Genomic DNA, 21,681 nt, shown 5'->3' with positions numbered 1-21,681 from the left:
TTCAGAACAAATAACAAAACGAATAAGATCTTTATTCCGATAAAACTTCACGTCCTTTTCCCAATCATGTACCGATAATATCTAGAATACGGACATTTATTTCATCGATTGAAACATCCTCCCTGGGAATCGATACAACTTCATATATGAAATACGGTTCAGCTTTCGTGTTCTTTTACTGACATCACAGATTCTTGCACCTGAGCAATAAAGTACCGTATACATTTTTGCATCCCTGCTCTGAACCAATTTATATATTTCTCTTTGCAAAAGCCTAAGTCATATATATTTCGTTTCTTACACATCTGTACACGTCACATTATCTCCATGTATATCATTTAACATCTCTTCATCTTGAGGTATTGCAAATTAGCAGCTTTATTCTTAAAGCATTGACCACAAGAAATTCCTATGTAAGGTATCTACTTTCGTTTCTTTGAAGCGATGCATCTGCGCGCAGACCCACGACCTTCTTAACACTGCCTGACACAGCTCAAGTTGATGCCAAAATAAACATCAGTATAAATATTTTCTACAAGAACCATCTCATAATAATCACCAGTAAATGAAATGACTATTTCTTATTTTACACACAAATCGTATCACAAGGGTAGATAGTGTATGTTCATTGCCGCACGTTCCCGTATTCATGCCTAGAACCAAGATTTCCCGATGAAAGAAAATTACGCAAAATTAGAGTTCTGATCCTCATACATCTTTTAGAACAAATGTCAAAACGGATAAGATCTGTACTGCCGCATACATATTTAGGTCCTTTGAACAATCATGTGCCTGTAACATGTAGAACACGGACAGTTGCTTCCTCGATGATTACATCCCCGCTGGGAACCAAAACAACTTCATATATGAAATACCTCGATCTAGGTTAGGTAACATCTTTAATAGGACATTTGAAATTCTGTGTCCTGTATAAATCGACACATTTCATACGGTTCCTGATTTTCATGTTCTTTCACTTACATCAAAGATTCGTGCATCTGATCTATAAAGTACCGTATAAAATTTTGCATCCCTGCTCAGAACCAATTTATATTTTCCTCTTTGTAAAAGCCCACGTCATATATATTTCATTTCTTACACATCTGTACACGTCACATTATGTGCATGTATATCATTTAACATCTCTTCATATTTAGGTATTGCAAATTAGCAGCTTTATTTCCTCAATCATTGACCGCAAGAATTGATTCCTAGAAGCGATGTATCTGCGCTCAGAACCACGAACCTCTTATCACTTCCTGACACAGTTCATGTTGATGCCAAATAAACATCAGTTAGTCTTATAACCACTACCAGTAAATTAATGCCATATTACTTATTTTACACACAAATCGAATCATGAGGGTATATAGTGTAACAATCGACCAAAGTATGTTCATTACTGCAAGTTTCCTTATATCATCCGTGTCTAGAACCAAGATTTCCTGGTGAAAGAAAATTACACAAAAATAGAGTTCCGATACTCGTATATCTTTTAGAACAAATGACAAAATGAATCAGATCCTTACTATCGCATATATATTCAAGTCATTGTCCCTATCATGTGTCTATTAGATGTAGAATGCGGACATTTACTTCTCTTATGTTACGTGTTTAGGCTCGAATACACTGTAACACAAGAAAGAGTGAAAACAACAAGCTTTGAGTAAATATCTTAATTTGTTTTCCGGGAAACTCTAGAACCAAAATTTAGACCCTATTCATGACAAAGAACTCTCCAAATTCAATGTTTGCATGCACAATGTTAAAAAAATTAAATGTTAACTATCAGCCTTGTGTTTTCATTTCATTTAATATGACAAATGAAAACATATATCAATTAATATGAATGAAGCGTACACGAAAGTGCGAATCATTACAGAACTTCATTTTAGAACGTACATATATGTGAGAGGTTGTGAAGTGTTCACTCCCTTACAGTGCACTGTTTATGACCGTCAGTTTTATCTCCCATATAAAATTAAAATTTGTGTGTGGTACAAATACAATATATGTATAGCTTGTACGCTGTAACAATGATATGCCACACGCAAGCCTCGTTTACATTTATTGAAAATGCATACATCTCGTGGCATATAACTGATACAGCGTACACACACACACACATATATATTATATATATATATATATATATATATATATATATATATATATATATATATAATGATATATTTGCGATCAATTTACACATGTCTGATAAGGTACTTGCAGTATGCACATTATTGCAGAATGGACTACCTTATACTGTTTTGTGAAATACCATGTTCACTATTGCATGCAGCCTTGAAGAACACATTACACTAGGGCATACTTCTAGCTCAAATGTATTAGACAAAAAGTACACTTTGTGTAAGGTTTCTTTTAGACGAAGCGGTTGTAGATACTTACGTTCGTCGGAAGCAACTGCAGGATATTACTTTGAGCTTTGTTTGTTACACTGTGTCTACTGTTGAAACTACGAAGTCGAATTAAAGGAAAGTAACTGAACATTGTTCTCCATTGCTTTCGACTCTTTCCCAAGTAATTTTAATGCCATGAGGTAAATAGCTTCATGTCATCAAGACTGGATATTGGTTCCTTTTATTTGCTGGAGACAATACACATTAGAATGTATTGGAAAGAATTTGCATCTAAATAGACTACACAAGGACAAATAAACATGACATAGGGTTTGGGAAATGATTTACCTTAATGCAACAGTATGTTTTTTTTTTCATTTACAACTTTCAAAGATGAAACAGATATGTATCACTACAAGTAAAATCAAGCCATGAATGTATAACAAAGATTGTTAATAATCAGTTCAGAGAAATGAATGTGTTAACTTAGTTTCTTCACTTCAAAATTTTACTCTTACAAAGAACGTTGTTACTGTATAGGCACACACGCACTATCATGCATTCACATTATCTCATAAATATGGTATATTTTCTGTCGTCACCTTTGTGAAATGTTTGTTTTTTGAAGTGTTTTTTCATCTTTTTCGTTTTGATATTCTTTTTGGCTTTTGGCTTTATTTATTGTTTTGTTAGCATAGTGGTTTCAGCACATAAAAAAATACGGAAATAAAAAAGCTATTTAGCGCGCAGATCCACGTTGCGTTTGTTTATTGACCCTATTATACGGGACACACAGGTTATCCCACATGCATGTTCCTCACCATTTTCGTATATCTATTTCTTAATCACTTCTCTGCTTGTATTGTATGTCGTTTGTATTGTATGTCTCATTGTCTTTTGCATCCGTGTATTACGTTCAGTTGATCACAATCTTGCGTTTGGGCTAAAAAGGTAATTGTCTGAATAGCAAATGTATTTCTGTGTCGTATTTGAAGCGTACCCTTGGCATAGCAAATGTATTTCTGTATCGTAATTGAAGCGTACCCTTGGCATAGCAAATGTATTTCTGTGTCGTAATTGAAGCGTACCTTTGGCATAGCAAATGTATTTCTATGTCGTTTCTGAAGAGTAACTGAAACATAGCAGATGTATTTATGTGACGTAACTGATTCCTAACCGAGACGTAGATAGTGTATTTCTCTGTCGTAACTGATGCGTAACCGATGCATATCAAATGTATTCCTGTGTCGTAAATGATGCGCAACCGAGGCATATCAATCGTCCCAAGACATTTTGAGAAATACGAGAATTGATTTACTCATTTGTGTTTACTCTGTACATTGTACCTATGTTTTTTTGCGGTACTGGTCTACAACATGGCAACATGGATGTACAACATTTTGTTGTTGTAGAGTTTAACGCCATTTTTCAGCACAAGATAGGCTCTACATGGCGGGCAGTATGATTGGTGGAGGAAGAACCCTGAGAACCCCCGAGAAAACCCCCCTACCCACGAGAAGCTACTGGCAGGCTTTCTATCGTACCAACGTTAGCTGTGCCTGAGCCTCGAACTCACGCAGTAAAGGGCAGTGATCCGTAACGGTGAGAGCATTAGACCACTCGGCCACTCGAGGCCCCTCCAACTTTTTCGCGAGTGGCCATGATTTATTTTGTTTCTGAGGCACAAATTATAAATTTGTTGTACGTTTATCACTTCCATTAGGTACAAGTTACGAAAGATTGGTGTGTTTTATTCCGGCATTGATCCGTTTGTTAGACAACTCAGATCCACATACATCTTTATCCTTCATAGAAAGCTTGATTGGAAAAGTGACAAATAATACTCCCAACTCTCTTTGTAAAATAGGACTCCGAATTCAATACATAGACCGTGGATATAAAAATTAAGATAAACAAATTGATATAACTAATATTAGGTAAGTCATTTTGTATACTTGTCATAACGACATGTCAGCCTGAGAGGCTTGCCATACATTTTTAAAACACCATGATATAAACATTTATGCTGAGTCTAAGCTAACTAACATTGACTTTGAGACACGGATTCAGCGGCTGGCACATATAATGTAACCCTTGCAAAAATATGTAATGCATTATGAACATTCCATCTATTGTGCTGTATTTCAATAAAAGAAAGCAAAATACCCCTACCCCCTGAAAAAAAGCATCCACCGCTTCTCCTCCCCCAACAAAACAAAACAAAAAGAAAAACATTAAATGGATTACATTATGTTAGCCTCGTAATCAAGAAATGTACCGTATAGTATCGACAGGCGATTTGTAACTGTTTATCTTTGATATTTTGAACCATGTAAATAAATCCAATTTGAAGTGTGCACATAATGTTACAATGAACCAGGTTCTTGTCGGTGTAAGTTAAGATTTAATGGGTCCCAAATGTTTTTCTTCTCTCACTCCAGGGTTCTGCAGGATATTTCTCTTATGCACGATATTGAGAGATAGAGGGGAAGATAAGGGAAAGGATTACGATTAAATTGTGTACCATGGTTCAAGTAGAAAAGGCGGAATTATTCAGTGTTTTTTCTTGTTATTTGTTTACGTAGTTAATGATTAATCGGTGGAAATTATTCAATTAAATACTGAATTGATTGCGTAGAGTTAACACAATGTATTAATGAGCCATGGGCGGTTCATAATTTTATATCACATTATCATTGGTACAATAAATTGCTTTATTCCAACACTTTAAAGGTATGCGGTACACCTCCACCCCCCAAACTATAATCATTCGGGTTAGAGAGCTATAATGTATATTCCGAGAAGTCTCAAGGACAGTTCATCTGACAAATTGATAGCTTTAAGATGCTCAAAATGTTCACAAGAGGATAGGAGTGGTTCTAGCGTCGCAGATACTATAGTTGGCCAACAAAAACACATGCACATATAGAGAATAACATTGAATATGTATGTTCGCCACTCATGAAAGGTGACTAGAATGGAGGCTATCATTTTCAATAGTTGCGAGAAACCTTACGAGGTCTTTTGAAGAAACTATGATGAAAGTCTACGCATTAATGAAAATGATAAAATAAACCCACGTTGAGCCTTTTGTAGGTGATGCATTGTCAAGCTATCATTGCAACATTTGAATGTTGTGGATGAACGAAAGAACGCTCCGTGGACCATGGATCAATGCAATTCTTCTGTACTGTCTCATCCTCTGCATTAGACAACTATATGGGTGGGCAAAGAAATGATTTTGTCCTGTCTACTTTATTGTCACCGAAAACATTTACGACAGAAAAATAGTTGGAGGTGCAATAATATATTTAGTGAATATACTCATACATCTTCTCTCTATTGATTGTGAGTTTGCTGACTGAGATCGGTAGATTCAACGACTTCCTGTAATTGAGGTTTGTCGAGGAGGAACATAGGTACCAAATGGGTATCAATGAACATGTTTGTTTAGGTATTATCTACTTGTTCACATTCCACAACACTATACAACATTGGTTAGCTTTCTAGAAACAATCATATATGGCTGTAAGCGTTTGCCTTATATGATGCAATACCAAACAAGTACGCAATGAAGGTTAGGTGTTCACAACTAGGATTTCATATTGACAAGATTTGCATAGAGAATGCACGTTTCTTATCCCAAGAACAAATTGGCTATCTTGTGATTTTTGGCATCATGTTTCCTCTCTCTTGGTATCAACAGCGATACTACCTCAGTAAAACTCAAACTTAACGGATTCATCGTTGAAATCGTGATTTATCAGAAGCTTGTATGCAACATATTAGTGACTATTGTATGAGGTATATGTAATGACTATCCTGCAGTATAGAGGATGCTCGACTGCACCAAAATGTAACGAAAAATCCTCGGCAGAAAGCACATCGCGAAGACGTACAATACCGAGGATATGTTGCAGACCCAGGTGTCCTTCAGCATAATCTATCTGACATTAGACATGTCAATGCTCTGACGCCAAAACTAGTAAGGATGGAGTGTATGTGTATGTGTGTGTTGTGAGTAGCATTTTCAACGTAGCTTTAACAACTTTTCAGTCATTTCGCTACGATGTCTGCAGTGTGGCAGTTTATCGTGATATCTATCATTGGGGCATCTTGCCGCAGACGTGTATCATGATGTCCCACCCAGTCACATTATCCTGACACCAGCCCAACCAGTCCTAGCACTAGCCTCTTATTGCTGAGCGCCAAGCGAGGCAGCAGTTATTTCCATTTTTGTAAGTCTTTGGTACAACTCCAAACCCACGGCCTCCCGCTTTCTAGCCGGACGCTCGAACCACTAGGCCATCATGAGCGGTCCACTAAGGATGGAGATGTTCAGGTCAATTAGGGCATCTCCGGAGTTGAGAGACAACGATTATTATTCATAGATTGACTGGACCTTGGTTGATTCCCTTATGTGCCCTTGCATCCCTCAGTATCTGATTTTCCAAAGACAATGGAAAGAGAGGCACAAACAGGCTGCATTGGACAAAATCATTCTCGTGATTAGGACTGAATCGCATGGACACCGCACTGAATCTTCTGTGTTATTCTTTATGCATGAAAGTCAGCTGACAAATGTATTCAGATGCTTCATATAATCCTTGTGTTATAAGTATGATTTCACGCTCAATGCTTGTATCGGATTCTAGCAGATTCTAACTGTTAGTAGTGACACCAAAACATTAATCCCACCATTCTTGATAACTGATGCCAAAGACTGTCAACAGGTTCGGTGCTGTTGTTTATCTTTCCATGGCTAACTGAGTCTGGATAAGGCACACAAGTTAGTTTAATTAGGATCCCTTGTCTCAAGCCCTTACTAAAACAAGAGCAGAGTGGTACACCTGGCAGTTTTTAGCTGGGCTTGGTAATGTAAGCAACAATGGTTTCCTAGTTTATGTGAAGATTTTAGAGTAATTTTATTTTAATTATTGGACCCTCACTTGGTGTTTGTGTGTCATTTGAACCCGAATGTAATACCTTGAGAATCCTCCCTTATCATATTACTTCCAAGTTCTACTAAGGGCTTATGTTCAAGAGGGATAATGTAATTAATAAAGATTATGCATGATATAGAAGTATGAAAAGGATATTGTTATCTCGAGCAGTATTATGCAGTATGACCACACATTTTATTCATTAAGTGGTATTTTACTCTATGACAATACATTTCATTTCTTTAGCAACATCATTCCGGCAACTCCTGCACACCGTTGATGCCAAGCTGTATCGGCATTCCTCGTGCCCTTGGGTCCACCAGCTGCCTGGAGAGGGGAATCTGCTGCATGGTCTACAGATCATTCTTTATACCACCCTGCATAATCTTCATAGCTTCACTGGAGAGGACGCTCCAGCATCGTCGTAAGGCACAACACCGGAAGTAGCAGTTCTAAGTCAAAGCTCTATTGGCGTAGATCTTGGCGCCAGGGGCTAATCCTGACAGTTGGAGAGATCACCATGTCTCCCTGGATAGCTACAGGCCGCCGCATGCTGGGCATCCCCCTGTCAGTATGGTGCTTCCCGCCATGGCCTGCCTGCGTCACTGGGTTCGTGGAGCTTAGAAACCCATTTCGACAAGTGGGTTTCAAACTCCGCACCAGGCTCAAAGAAGAAATAAGAAGACTGCAGCTTTTCGTTTTGCAAGCTGGAACATCAGGCCCATGTGTACTTGGTTGACCGAGGACCTACAGCAGATCGACGATGCACGGAAGACTTCCGCCATTGACAGAGAACTCTCCTTACTGAACATCGACATTGCCTGCCTCCAGGAGACACAACTGACTGACAACGGCACCATCACGGAAGCTGACTACACCTTCTTTTGGCAACGGAAGCTCTCGCATGAACCTAACCAGCTCGGTGTCGTCTATACTGTAATGAACACGCTAGTTGACTTGATTAAACCTTAGTCATTAGGTACTGAGAGAATCCTTGCCCTCCGGCTGTCAACATTCTCAGTCCCAGTCAACATCTTCAGCGTGTACACCCCAACCATCTTCTCCACCTACGAGGAGAAAGACAAGTTATATGAGGCTCTGGATCAGGCAATATCTAGTATCCCCAACACTGAAGGCCTGTACCTACTAGGAGTCTTCAATGCGTGACAGCTGACCACGAGTCTTGGTCCGCCTGTCTCGGCTCTCTATGAAGGGGCAAGATCTACTTGAATAGAGATGTGCTACTCCCACGGCCTAAATGTGACCAACACTTTCTTCACATGCAAGAAGATCCACCAGGTGTCATGGAGACACCAACGTTCACGCCATCGTCACCAGCTAGACCTCGCCATCACTAGTCGTGCTGAACTGGCCTGTGTCCTCCTCATCTGCAGCTACATCAGTGCTTACTGCAACATGGATGATTCACTTGTGGTAAGCAACGTGCGAATAATACCCAAGAAACTTCACAACGCCAAGAAGAATGGTCTCCCACTCATCAACACCTGCTCTACAAGCATCCCAGAGAAAACACAGCAGTTCATCAGCAAACTTCAGGAAGCTGTCACCAAAGCGACGTATGATGACACAATTGACTCCATGTGGTCCCACCTCCGTGACCCTGTGTGCAATTCGGCCATCACTGTCTACGGGAAGAAGGAGCTCAAAAATGCCGACTGGTATGAGGCCAACTGGGAGGAGATAGAGCCCGTGCCATAGGTGAAGAAGAGACCCCCCCCCGTCATACAATGCTGCACTTAGCCCTATTACATTACAAGCCCTCAGGACTGTCAGCAACAACGCCCAGCAGACCTGCCGCCACTGAACCAACACCTACTGGCAGAACCTCTGCACCAGTATACCGACTGCTGCCGACACCGGGGATGCAAGAGGAATGTATGAGGATATCGAGAAGGTGACGGGCACCCACCTCCTAGACCGCCCCCCCCCCCACTCAAGTCCAAGACGGGCGAAGGCATTATAGACCAGAGTAAAGAACTGCAGCGATGGGTCGAGCACTATCTCAAGCTGTATGGAACCCAAAACATTGTCACCGACACCGCCCTGGACGCCATCTCAGACATGCCAGTCATGGACGAACTAGACACACCGCCCACTATGGAAGAGCTCGGAAAACCATCGATTGCTTTGCTGTGGGAAGGCTCCTTGAAGCGACGACATACCGCCTGAAATCTTCAAGAGCGGGAAATCAGCACCGCTCCAGTTCCTGCACAATCTCCTCTGCCTTTGCTGAGAACAGGGACACATCCCCTACGACATGCGTGACACCAACATCGTCACTTTGTACAAGAATAAAGGAGACCATAGCGACTGCAACAACTACCAGGGAATTTCCCCCTCAGCATGGTCGGAAAGGCTTTCGCCCTTATTGCCTGACGAGCTTTCAGACCCTATCCTTTCGCGTCTACCCAGAATCCCAGTGCGGCTTTCGAGCCTGCAGATCAACTGTAGACACGATCTTCTCACTATGCCAGATGCAGGAGATGTGTTGCGAGCAGCATATGCCCCTCTACATCCCCTTCATGAACCTGACGAAGGCGTTTGACCTGCTCAGTCGCAGTGGACTCTTCAGTCTCTTGCAGAAGATAGACGGACCCCACGACTGCTTGCTGTCGTCACTTCGTTCCATGAGAACATGCACAGCACAGTGTGCTTCAATGGCCAACATCGGATGTCTTCCCAGTCATTAGTGGAGTCAGGCAAGAATTAGTACTTACGCCGACGCTCTTTGCCATATTCTTCTCCATGCTTCTCCAGTACACCTTCAAGGACTGCTGAGTACGCACTTCCATACCAGGGCTGACGGGAACCTGTTCAACATAACTCGTCTCCGTACTAAGGCTAAAGTCACAGATTTCTTTTTCTGAGAATTGCTTTTCGCCGACGATACATCCTTGACATCACACACGGAAGATGGACTTCAGCAGCTGATATGCTGCCTCTCCCACGCCTGCAAGGAGTTTGGACTGACCATCAGTTTGAAGAAAATTAACGTCATGGCTCAGGACGCAGACTTTCCTATCTCCATCACTATCGATGGGTACAACTTGGAAGCTGTTGAGAACTTCACGTACCTCTGGTCCACCATCTCCAGTTCACCCTCCATTGATTCTGAGGTGAATGAAGGATTGCCAAGACATCAGCACCGATGGCCAGACTAACCAGAGGGTCTGAAACAGCCCCAACCTCACTGAGAAGACCATTCTGCGGGTCTAACAGGCCTGCGTGCTCAACACACTCCTCCACAGCAGCGAAGCATAGACCACCAATGCGAGAAACGAGAGGACTCTCAACAGCTACCACCTGATATTTCAGTGGCTCATTCTGCACATCCATTGGCTGGATAAAGTACCGAGCACAGAGGTTCTTGAACGCGCCAACATGACCAGCATGTTATCCATTCACAGCGAAAGGCGCCTTCGCTGGCTAGGCCATGTCAACAGAATGGACCATAGTGCATTAAAAATGCCGAGGAAGACAGGAACATAAAGCATGCTGAGAAGAAAGCCACAAAGAAGGCGAAACAACAACTTTCTCTTAAGATACGGGATCTTAATTAAATTAACATTTGTGTCTTATCCAGGCTCAGTTAGCCATAGGAAGATAAAAATAGCACCGAACCGTTTAACAATTTCTGGTATCAAATATCCATAATGATGGGGAATAATGTTCTGGTGTCACTACTGCAAGAATCTGATAGAGGCACTGTGCGTGAAATCATATTTATAACACATCCAATATATCGTTTGAAGTTTAAGATATGCGTTTATTTAACCATAAAAATTAAAATGATATAAATAATATGGTATTTCTAGGGTTATTAGAGTGTTGCTCTCTTAAAAGGTATTTGATATAATAGTCTTGATAGTTTAGTACATTTATCATTCGTGAGAGAGATCCAAGATCCTGGAAATTTGTCACTAGGTTTCCTTCCTAGTTCCGAAACAGCATATAAAATGGGAGGACTTTTCCTGTATTAAAACGTTTCAAAAAATTATATATGCACGTTGTCAAAAATTAAAATACTTTGAAATCCACAAGCATCACACACATACAGTAAAAGTCTGATTTAATTGACGCGAGATTTGATTCTCTGATGTATATATATATATATATATATATATATATATATATATATATATATATATATATATATATATATATATATGCCAAATACATGATCCATAGTTGAATGTCATGGCACATAGCTGAATTCATAAGCGAGTCTGGAGCATTAGAGCTATCGACTTTACATGAGTTGGGTTTTGATTCCTGTTTGAGACGTTGTATATCTCACTAGCTTCATCTGTTACATTTGTGTTCTCTCTATCTCCCCCACCCCCACAAAAACACACGCCGTCAGTCTGTATCCAGAACCGTAACTGGATCTATGTTCAACCAAATCCTAGAGTGTTCGTTATGCTAGTAAGTGAAATCACTTGCACACAAGCAAAGCGCTACTCACTGATAAATACTATAGAAAATTAGTCAAAAATGAGTAGAGTTGCTATTTGATCAATTTAAACAACCAAATCATATAGACCGCTTAGTATTTATTACGATAGGAAATCGAGCAATGCCCGCATATCTCGAGTCCGTATTTGTAAGGAAGAAAATCTATTTTAGGTTTTATTGATTGATAGATTCATTGGATTTACGTCACGGGCGCTCAGAAGGGCAAGTGCTACGGGTTTATTCCCCCACAAAGGGATGCTAAATGATCCTGGGGGAAGGAATTAGTGCCACATCCCCCAGGCGTTTATGTGCTCTAGTGGCACTGTTAATTTAGCCATCAGGTCGTAGGACTTTTTGTCCCTAATGACCTGAAGAAAGGGCTTTCATGAGTGGGAATGGGTCCAACACACACTCATGTTAACAAAGAGTTGATTTAAGTCCGTTATCAACTGTACTATGTGTCGACTCAAGCAGTATGTAATGCCCGTTGCGAGTGATTGCAACGATTGCGTCACATCGGGGCACCTAGCTTTAGGCGGGTGGAAATTGTTCCACATATCTGCCGTTGTACGATGTCCGAGAGAGGCAAGAGGGCAAGGAACTCGGCAAGCCAGCCATGGATGTCGTGCACTCCCAATAACGCCATCCCGTACCAAGTCAAATTTAGTCTAGTTGTACTAATGTACAATAAACAATGCCAATAATGTGTTTGTCAACTGTGCAATTGGGTCAAATAAAAACAAGTTATAAAATTTTCCTACGTCCTAACAATCGTAAAAATTCTAGTACATAGTGTACGTTGTAGATGCCCTAAAAAAATTTAATAATTGATATGTCTGAGCGACATTTAAAAAGTTTGGTTTCTGTTAGGTCATAACAGGTTTGAATTTTGAACAGGTGGATTGAAGGATCATGTTAGTGTACATAATAGTTTTATCGAAGCGGGACACCAAGCCAAAATGGTTCCCTGGATAAGAGGCAATATTGCTAACCCTTAGAAGGACTTTCTAAGCAGGAGTTCCCCGTTTTTATTCTGATTATTTTCATTTCTCGACAGTCATTTTTCCTATCAGGTAATTTCGGGGAAATGGTAGCTGTGTAGCGTAAAATTGTAGTTAGATGCTTCTACTTCTGAGTTTTCCTTCTTGTGTCTGAAATTGCTCTAAATATGAGCTAGGTTGCATTGGACGGAAAACTATGTGCTGCTTTAGTGTTAGTATGGTCTGTATCACAGAATTAGGCCGCATGATTACTTTGGCTGTCCTTCGTGCTAGGGCTAGGAAGAGAGCAGAGAAGAAGATATTTTTAAAAATATTATTTTTGTTTATTTTCAGGATATATTTGGGATTTAAGAGTACGGGAACCTTTGCTGAGTATTGAGATCCCCAGGGACGTTTCAAAAGCTCCCGTCTATCTATGTTTGTTAATCTGGTTTTAGAGAGCATTTGGGTGCGTTATGTGTGTTTCACAGGTTGTTATTTTTAAGCTAGAGGGACACCCTTGCTAAGTACCCAGGTTCCTCAGGACCTGTGAAGGGTGCTAGTGGAAATTTATTTTTACGTGAGGTCGGGTTCTTTATTTTATGCTTTTAGGGTGTTTTATATTTTTTCTTTTAGCTTGGATGTGTTTAGGAATTTAAGTATATATATATATATATATATATATATATATATATATATATATATATATATATATATATATATATATATATATATTATATGTGTGTGTATGTGTGTGTGTGTGTGAATAGTGTTGTGGAATGTACTGAAGTATAAAATAATTACAGTGATTAGCAGCACATAGAGTCAACTTGTGATTATTTATTTCCTCAATAATGAACGGTATAATGCAATCGTCAAATCTACTGATCTCATCTGCCATATACTGTCCTAAATTGCAGCATTTTGTCCCAAGCACAAACGTACAAATGGTAGAGAGAAGATTTCTGAGTATTTGCTTACTTCTTACTGCTCCAATAATCCAATATGGTAAACACACACACACACACACACACACACACACACACACACGGATTTTACCAGGCATACATTTTCCGTTCCAATGGTGTCCGCTTTGGCCAATCCCCTTTCTCACCCACACATTTTGCCAACATTTTGCCAACAACAGTTGTTGCCATTCATTAGTTCTATTACGGAGGAGATTGCAGCTTTCAAGATCTAATATTTATACCAAAATCCAGCTGGGCCGGGTATTTCTGTGCAGTGTAAAGCCCATCCTAGCCGGTTGTTGTACCCTTCTAACCCTATCAGTAACTGAATCTGTATCCGTCCGATTCCTCATTTGTTAGTTAAGTTAGTAAGTGAAATTACTTCTATATACGCAAAGTGCGACATATTGAAAGCGTGTATAAGAAAAACCAACAGTTAACAAAGATAAGAGAATCTCTTTTAAATATTTATATGCTAAAATCATATAAACTGAATTGTACTTATCATAACATTAACTCAATGATTTGTTTTCAGAAAGGTAAACTTGTCTACCTTTAACAATTTATCCACTGAGGATTATTTCCCATGGGGGAAAAACAAGTTCCTAAATTTAATTTCGTCCTGGGCCAGTGCAGGACTCACTGTACTAATTCAACTCATATAGTAAACATACGGAAACACTATCATATTCAAAATTCAATAACTTAAAATGTCTGGGTGCTGATGATGAGACCTATAATTCTCCATGCACAACTAACCTTAGTGCAAGCTTATGTGTGGAGAACACCACATGAGCTGAGGCATTTTGTTTATCTACATTTGCATGAAACACATGTTATTTAATTCTGCCCCAAATGAATCAGGTGCTACTTTCATTATTGAGTACTCCTATGGCAAGCCTGTAAAAATACTAAAATTGCATCAATAGAATTTTGTCTTTTTTTAAAATTACATAAAGGATTAGCTCTCAAAAGCTATTTTTACTAAAATTTTAATTTTTATTAATAACCAATTATGGACCACCAAATCCGTAACTACTCTATTATTTGTTCACCCATTTTTAGACTGGTTCACAATTCCTCCGTATAATTAGTACCGTGAGTCCTGCAAACCACTTTCATTATCTTCTGAATCCATTTATTTCATGTGTGTGTGATCTAGTGTCTAGAAAAATGGGACAAAGTGAAGATAAGGTTGATTCGTTTTAGTTTGATTTGATATAAAGTGATTCGCATGCTACAAGTTTAATTTGAGTCACAGGGGCTCGTATCGTTGCTCCAAATTTAATTGTCAGTCATGCATGTACTATATTTAATTTGAGTACGTGACTGACTGATTCTTAAGTTCTAAGCAACGATTCTAGCGTCTGTGATTTGAGTGTGATTGTTTCTCATACACGCACGCAAACACACATACATATATGTGTGCGTGTGTAATAATAAGTAATAACAAACCGATATATCACGTATCTGTCTTTTTTATGTCTGTTGATCTATTTTTGTTATAAATAATTTCAGTATTCTCATAGAGACTTTACACACAGGGATGCTGTATCTACTGTCATTTCAAGATACACTTATAATTCTTTAAATATCAAAGCTTCTACCTTCTAATCCCAGTTTGGTTCAACGTCTTTCGTTAATACAAAACTATATGGAATACATAGACCATATACAATTCATGCGCGTAGTCAAAGATATAGTAGTGCAAATAAGAATGCATAATAATCTTTCTGAATTGTGGCTTCTATATGCGTGGAATAAAATATAATATTCAAGTAGCACTAGTAGAATACACGGATGATTTAATATACATTTGTTCTTCTTTTCTCTCTGCAGCTCGGATGTGGGGGCGAGACATACGTACGACAGAGTAAATGCCTATTTCATTCTTGTGCTTCCATGTTTATAATTTCCTGAAAAACGTGCCAAGATAGTGGGTTAATGATGATGATGATGATAATGTTGATTATGAAGATCAAAAATACAGCTATTACCATGACTGTTTCAGTTATCGAGATATATATTGACTTTATCCCGTACTTTTAACTGACATGACTGACCAAGAGTACTACTGTTCTGTGTCAGAGCGATTATCCAACATTCTGGATAATGTCGGTTACTCAGGGGAAGACCGAGATAGGAAGGTTAGGTTTGCCATTGAGAATGAGGTATTCCTTAGCATAGGCATGGCTCTAGATGGAAAAATGAGACTGTATATGTTTGGCAGTAGAGGAGAGGGTTCCACTGGACCAGGACTTCAGTCAGATATAGACTATCTGTATCAATCTAATATCATAAAGATAGTAACTGACGTATCTCAGTGTCAGCCAGAAACGATTAATTACCTGATGATAAAAGACAACCACACTCATCCAGGCTTTGTAAAATTACAACGTATAAGCATGTCATGAAACTACACTCCAGTTCCAGTCTATCGCGATGGATATCATAATATTGATTCAAAAAACAGGGTTGTATTATCAAACACACTGCATCATGCTCTTGGTACTGTATCTGGCCCAGCACATCATTGTCATCATGTTCTCATGCAGGTTTCCACTGACAGTGTAATTGGTTTAAGATGTTCACAATGGCCCAAAGAAGGATATGAATGGTTCCTGCGTCGCAGATTAAATGGATGGCCTACACCTATACAGATACAGAATGCCAGGGAATATGGATGTTTTGTCACACCTGTTGGGCATCCATACAGCTCTGAGTGGCTGCTAGAGTGGAAGTTATCATTTTCCATAGCTGAGAGAGAAATTACAAGGTCTTTTGAAGACACCACAATGAAAGTCTACATACTGCTGAAAATGATAAGGAAAACGTATATTGAACCTGTTGTAGGTGATGCATTTTCAAGCTACCATTGCAAGGTTTGCATGTTTTGGATGAGAGAAAGAACACCACATGAACTATGGAGTAAAGAAAATCTTCTGCAATGTCTCGCCCTCTGCATCAGACAGCTATATGAGTGGGCAACAACGGGGTTTTGTCCTGACTACTTCATTGTCACAAATAATATCTATGACAGAAAGATTATTGGACCAGTAAGAAATAACTTAGTACAAATACTCAGAAATCTTCTTTCTTCCAATTGTACCTTTTTACTTGGGATACAATGCTGTAATTTGGGGCAGCATATGGCTGATGAGATCAGTAGATTTGACGATTGCAGTATACATATCAAAGTTGAGGAAATAATTAATCACAAAATGACTATATGTGCTGCTAATCACTGTAGGTATTTTATACTTCAGTACATTCCACAATAGTATTCAAAGCTGGTTGATTATTTAGACAGAATCACGTATGCCTCTAAGTATTTGCCGTACACCATGCAGTATCCTCTCAAACATATAATGATGATTCTGTGGTCGCAGTTAGGATTCCATATAGCCACAATCTGCAAAGAAAATGCAGATTTTCTGTCCCGAGAGCAAGTAGATTATCTTGTGGCTTTGGCATCAGGATGCCTCTCTTTTGGTGTCAACAGTGATACTATTTCTGTAAGACTCAAACTGTGTGGATTGGGAATGGAACTTGGGAATCACTATTTAACTGAGGCTTGTCTTCAAAATATTAGTGACTATCGAATGAGGTCCATGTATTCGGGTACGGTGGTTTGTAAACATTGCACCGCTGGTTTGATGTATAACTTTGAATCCAGTATAGAAAAGCTCACCACAAAGAGGTACAATGTTGAGGAGCTGGTGCAGACTGAGACGTCTTTCAGCGTAATTTATCTGCCGTTAGAAATTTCAATCACCCCCAAACCACTAAGGATGGAAATGTTCAGGTCAGTTGGAGTACCCGCTGAGTTTAGAAATATAGACTATGATTCCTGGTTTGACTGGGGCGTGGTTGATTCCCATTTGTGTCTTTACTTCTTTCAGTACCTGAACTTCAGCAGACAAAGAAAAGATAGACAAAAACAGGTTGCTATCGACAACATGATTTACGTGATTAGCATTGAGCCAAACATTCTACACAGAGATACGGCATTCAATCTTCTTGGTTATTCCTTTATGCAGGAGAATCAGTTGATCAATGCATTCATTTGCTTCGTGCATTCGTTGAAAATCTGTTCCTATTATAACGCTGCAAAGTGCTATATGGGAATTCTGTTCAAGATTATTCATGCTACTCCCACAAGGCATATACGTAATGGAGGCAGATGTGACATTTCATCCTAGAACAGTGTTGTGCAATATGACAATACATTTTATTTCATAAGTAGTATTGTACAATATGGAAACCATATTATCTCTTAAAGTATTAAGAAAAAAAAAAAACAACGTTAAATCTATACTTCATATTTATGGAAGAATGTGAACTGGTTACCAATTTATTGAAGACTGTCAGGAAGAAGTTTTGTATGAAACTTTGTCTTTACTGCAACGCAACAAATTTCTGCTTGGAACTTCTGTTCAAGAGGGTTCATGGAACGCAAAGTACAAACGTTATGAAAGAAGTACACGTGACATTGTCAGTGGGTGGTCTTATGCGTTCTGACCAGTTTGATTTCGTTATTAGTTGTATGCAATATGACACTCATTTTATGTAATAAGTAGTATTGTATAATATAGATATGATTCAAATTTTATGACAGAAAGTGAACAATTAGCAATTCAAGTTATGAATAATATGATGCAGACAGTCATCATTAATTCATGTTTGAAATGAATACTGCTTGAATTGTGACACATGAATGAATGAGGTACTGGTTAACTATTTGACCAGTATTCTCTATTTGATGTACAAAAATTGATTTCATGATCTAAAAAATCTGATTATAGTATTATGTATTAAATTCTTTGCATTACAAATTTATTTCTTTGTATCAAAAATGTAATTATGATATCAATTTTATCTAATAAATTAAAGTTTATTGCCTTATATAATAAGTCAATGCATGTTATGAATTTTCCATATATAGTGTTCTAAACACCATCTTTCAAGCGCTGAAAATGTTTATAGTATTCTTCCTTTCTCTTTAAAAAAGTGTTATACAAAATGTTGATCCTTTTCTTTAAATAATTTTTTAGATGTCAGCAGGTACTTAAATTCAGCAACACTCTTGTCTGGTCCTAGTCGTTCCAATTTAGTCCAGTTTGATAATGAATGATATTGCTGAATCAAATGTTTAACCATCAGGACAGGAATAGGAGAAAAGAAAATTACGTAAATTACTCTTAGCTATTCTAATGGGCTTCTGTACCTTCTCACATGAAATAATGACTTTTTAAACATATTACAATATAAACATCGTATTGAAATCAAATTCTTGATATAAAAGAAATTATGCTTAATATACATCAACTTTTGAATAATTGTATCATCAAATATTTGGGTTTTTTATCGCATACATGTACACTTTGGACATTAAATTTTCATGAAAATATTTTACAATATTAACCGTTGAAATTTATGAGATAAAAATATTTCTTTTCATAAAGATATTGCGGAAATGGGTCTATCTGGCCCAGCTACGTGGGACAAATTGCTGAGAGATCTTAAACACAATGACACAGTGATCTTATTCAATGGTACCATTAAAACTCACCTATTTCAACTACAAGAAGAGACTTAAGAGACCTAATAATGTTTACTTACTTAATTATTGTCAACATGTTATTTATTTTTCATAGTGTTAGTTCTTGTAATTTTGTCGTTGTATAAGATTTTATGTGTTGTCTAATATCGTAATGAGCTTAGATCTTCTAAAGATTAGGCGATGTACTATGTGCACATTATTATTATTATAATTAGTATTATATCCCTACTCTACATTTGTGAAGAAAAAATTAGTTTGGGTGATGGCAATAAATAAATATAATAAATAAAGAACCAATACAGTGTGAAATTCTGTTGTTTGCATCAATCTTCACTATATAAACTGTTGAAAACAACTGTCTAGGTTTACTTATTTAATGAGAATAGCTGTGTCCAACATTGTCATATTTGAAACAGAAGATGAACAAGACCGTATTTTAAAGTGGCATCTTAAATTTTAACCGGTATAACGTATTTTCTTATAAATTACAAATAGATATTACGTGTATACATGTAGCCGTTGCTTTGATTGGTCTTTTCTGCTTAAACATTCTAACCTGTCTTTTGCACAATGATTTTAAAATAATTAAACTTTTTCATTTTTGACCAATACTGTAAGAATTGCGTCCCCTTGTGAAAAAAGTTGTTCTATATTTACTTTTATTGCATACGTCTTTAATTTGACATGGCTGACTTGATGTTCCATACAGATGTTGAATCTGTAATTCCATATCGCACATTGCAAACCTAAAATTTCTTAACTGCACACCCAGCCTGGAACTATTTTTGCAACATGAAACATTCAATATTAGTCCTCTTATAAAATATCAGGAATGATCTGTTATTGTTATTATTATTATTATTATTATTAATATTACCGCTCCGGTGGCCTAGTGGTTAGAGCGTCCGCCTCGGATGCGGGAGGTCGTGGGTTCGAGTCATACCAGAGTCATACCAGAGACTTAAAAAATGGTACTAACAGCTGCCTCGCTTGGGGTTCAGCATTAAGAGGTTAGTGTTATGACTGGTCGGCCTGGTGTCAGGATAATGTGACTGGGTGGGACATCATGCTACATGTCTGCGGCATGATGCCCCAGTGCTAAACATCACTATAAACTGCCACGTTGCAGACATCGTAGCGATATGACTGAATTTTTTTAAAAAGTTACGTTAAAAATCAAAATCACATCACATCACACATCACATCACATTATTATTATTATTATTATTATTATTATTATTATTATTATTATTATTATTATTATTTATAATTATGCAAAACGTGGCGTGTTTCGTGTTTCAAGAAATGAAGTGTGTGTGTGTGTGTGTGTGTGGGCTATGATTTGGATTTTAACGTAGCTTTAACAATTTTTCAGTCATATCGCTACGATGTCTGCAGTGTGGCAGTTTATAGTGATATTTTGCACTGTGGCATCATGCCGCATGCATGCAACACGAAGTCCCACCCAGTCACATTATTGTGACACCAGGCCGATCAGTCTTATGTTTGACTTTGAATTTTCAGATGAAGCTCTTAATGCCGAGCGCCTAGTCAGGCAGCTGTTTGTACTATTTTTATGTCTTTGTCATGCCTCAGTCGGGGTTTTCATCCGCGAACTTCCGCATCCGAGGAAGACGCTCAAACCTTTAGGCCACTAGAGCAATCCAGGAAATGAAGACATACTGGGTTAAATTTACAGCTAAGGACAATGGAAGAATACCTCTAGTAGCGATGAACAGTTTATTTTCACGGTATATTTGTTAATAACAATATTTTAGACAGTATGTTTGACTTTGAATTTTCAGATGAAGCTGATTTAGAAGGTGACATTGGACGAGAGAGAGAGAGAGAGAGAGAGAGAGAGAGAGAGAGAGAGAGCACGTACTTTGCTGATATTTCTACAATCCAGCAAAGTAAGAAGCAGGGAATGATGTTAAAAGTGTAGGCATGATTAGAAATGCAATGTGTATTTGGAAAAAAAAAAACTTTGACCCATATTTTTAAATTCCCAAGAGACATTCCACAGCGTAAATCATCTAAAAAAACTAAACTAATATCCATTTCAGCTGAAGATTTTCAAAAATATTAGTAGTGAAGTGGGGCAAGATAGCCTCAATGGGAATTAGCAAGACATAACCCCCTGGGTCACTTTAGCCTCAATGGAAATTTAACATGGGGAAAAATCATGGGTCACTATAGCCTCAAGGGGAATTTAACATGGGAAAGTCTTGGGTCACTTTAGCCTCAAGGGGAATTTAACATGGGAAAAAGTCTTGGGTCACTCTAGCCTCAAGGGGAATTTAACATGGGAATAGATTGTGGGTCTGTTGAGCGACAAGGGAAAATGGAACAGGGTCGGGACCCTATTTAATACGGTCCCGAACTGATGGG

The 21,681-nt window shown here is 38.3% G+C and overlaps 1 protein-coding gene across 1 annotated transcript; it reads left to right on the top strand.

Moving 5' to 3' along the window:
- The first annotated feature begins 15,781 nt into the window (after positions 1-15,781).
- LOC149799746 (uncharacterized) lies at positions 15,782-17,929 on the top strand. The gene is made up of 3 exons (XM_089958266.1): positions 15,782-16,033; positions 16,283-16,783; positions 17,117-17,929. The coding sequence occupies exons 1-3, from the start codon at positions 15,782-15,784 to the stop codon at positions 17,927-17,929; spliced, it is 1,566 nt and encodes a 521-aa protein (XP_089814392.1).
- The last annotated feature ends 3,752 nt before the right edge of the window (positions 17,930-21,681 follow it).

The sequence above is a fragment of the Sinohyriopsis cumingii genome, chromosome 5 (genome assembly GCF_028554795.1).
Source record: "Sinohyriopsis cumingii isolate HCF-2022 chromosome 5, ASM2855479v2, whole genome shotgun sequence".
In the NCBI taxonomy this organism is placed as follows: Eukaryota; Metazoa; Mollusca; class Bivalvia; order Unionida; family Unionidae; genus Sinohyriopsis; species Sinohyriopsis cumingii.
Note: the sequence above shows the minus strand (reverse complement) of the source record. Positions and strands in the feature narration are given on the sequence as shown.

What these genes read in the sequence shown, in the direction of transcription:
- LOC149799746 (XM_089958266.1), top strand. Translation starts at nt 15,782, where the DNA reads ATGACTGACCAAGAGTACTACTGTTCTGTGTCAGAGCGATTATCCAAC. An exon ending in AATCTAATATCATAAAGATA is followed by an intron (nt 16,034 to 16,282) that starts GTAACTGACGTA and finishes GTTCTCATGCAG; the next exon opens with GTTTCCACTGACAGTGTAAT. An exon ending in ACAGAAAGATTATTGGACCA is followed by an intron (nt 16,784 to 17,116) that starts GTAAGAAATAAC and finishes CTGTGGTCGCAG; the next exon opens with TTAGGATTCCATATAGCCAC.